Source organism: Calidris pugnax, unplaced genomic scaffold (assembly GCF_001431845.1).
Source record: "Calidris pugnax isolate Ruff unplaced genomic scaffold, ASM143184v1 scaffold102, whole genome shotgun sequence".
NCBI classification, from domain to species: domain Eukaryota; kingdom Metazoa; phylum Chordata; class Aves; order Charadriiformes; family Scolopacidae; genus Calidris; species Calidris pugnax.
The window spans coordinates 5,049,436-5,050,122 of record NW_015090846.1 but is presented as its reverse complement, the minus strand read 5'-3'; the positions used below and the strand labels follow the sequence as shown (position 1 = coordinate 5,050,122).

The window sequence follows — 687 nt, the reverse complement described above, 5'->3', positions numbered from 1 at the left end:
GTCGGGGCCGGGAGCGGGGCCGGGAGCGGGAGCGGGCACCCCCGCGGAGGGAGAGGGCCGGGCCGGTACCGGGGCCGGCGGCCGCCTCCCGCGCCCGAGGGGAGGATTTTCCATCCCGGCGTTTTCTGGGGCGTTTTGTGCTCGGCGGAGGGAGAGGGGGGAAGAATTTCGATTTTTAATTACTACCATTAAAAAAATCAAATTTGCAATTCTTTGGGTGGCCTGATGGATTCCCTGATTGACAGCCGGAATTGACACTCTGGGTACCTCTTATCTCGGGCATTTACGGCAATTTCTAATTGCAGGTAGTTTGTGGGGTTTTTTCAGCGCTTTGGCTCGCATGGGAACCGAGCGATTACTTCAAGAGGCCCGGGTTAAGTGCAGGCAGGGAGAGAATTCAATCCACATTCAAATTGCTTCATTAAAGAGACGCAGCTTTTGTTGCGAAGGATTTAAATGGCCACTAGAAAGTTCTTATTTATTGTTTTGAGGCGGTTTATATAGGGTGCCCCGCGCTCGCCCGGCGCATGGAGCCGCAGCCTCCCTCTCCCGCTCTCTCCCGCAAGGTGATGCCGCCGGAGCCGCTGCCCAAGGGAAGCAGCGCCCGTTGCCTGGACCCGCACGCCCGCGCCATGGTAAGCGGGGACCCGCCGGGACTCGGCGGGCCGGGGGCTGCGGGGACGCGGC

General features: G+C 60.0%; 1 protein-coding gene across 3 annotated transcripts in view; it reads left to right on the top strand.

Annotated features, from left to right (window-relative positions):
- The first annotated feature begins 143 nt into the window (after positions 1–143).
- LHX6 (LIM homeobox 6) overlaps positions 144–687 on the top strand; it is an 18,448-nt gene continuing 17,904 nt past the window's right edge. For all 3 annotated transcript variants that reach the window (XM_014942839.1, XM_014942837.1, XM_014942838.1), the window contains exon 1: positions 144–635. In XM_014942839.1, the coding sequence (XP_014798325.1) occupies positions 528–635 (108 nt within the window). In that variant the 5' untranslated portion in view covers positions 144–527. The remainder of the gene's footprint in view (positions 636–687) is intronic.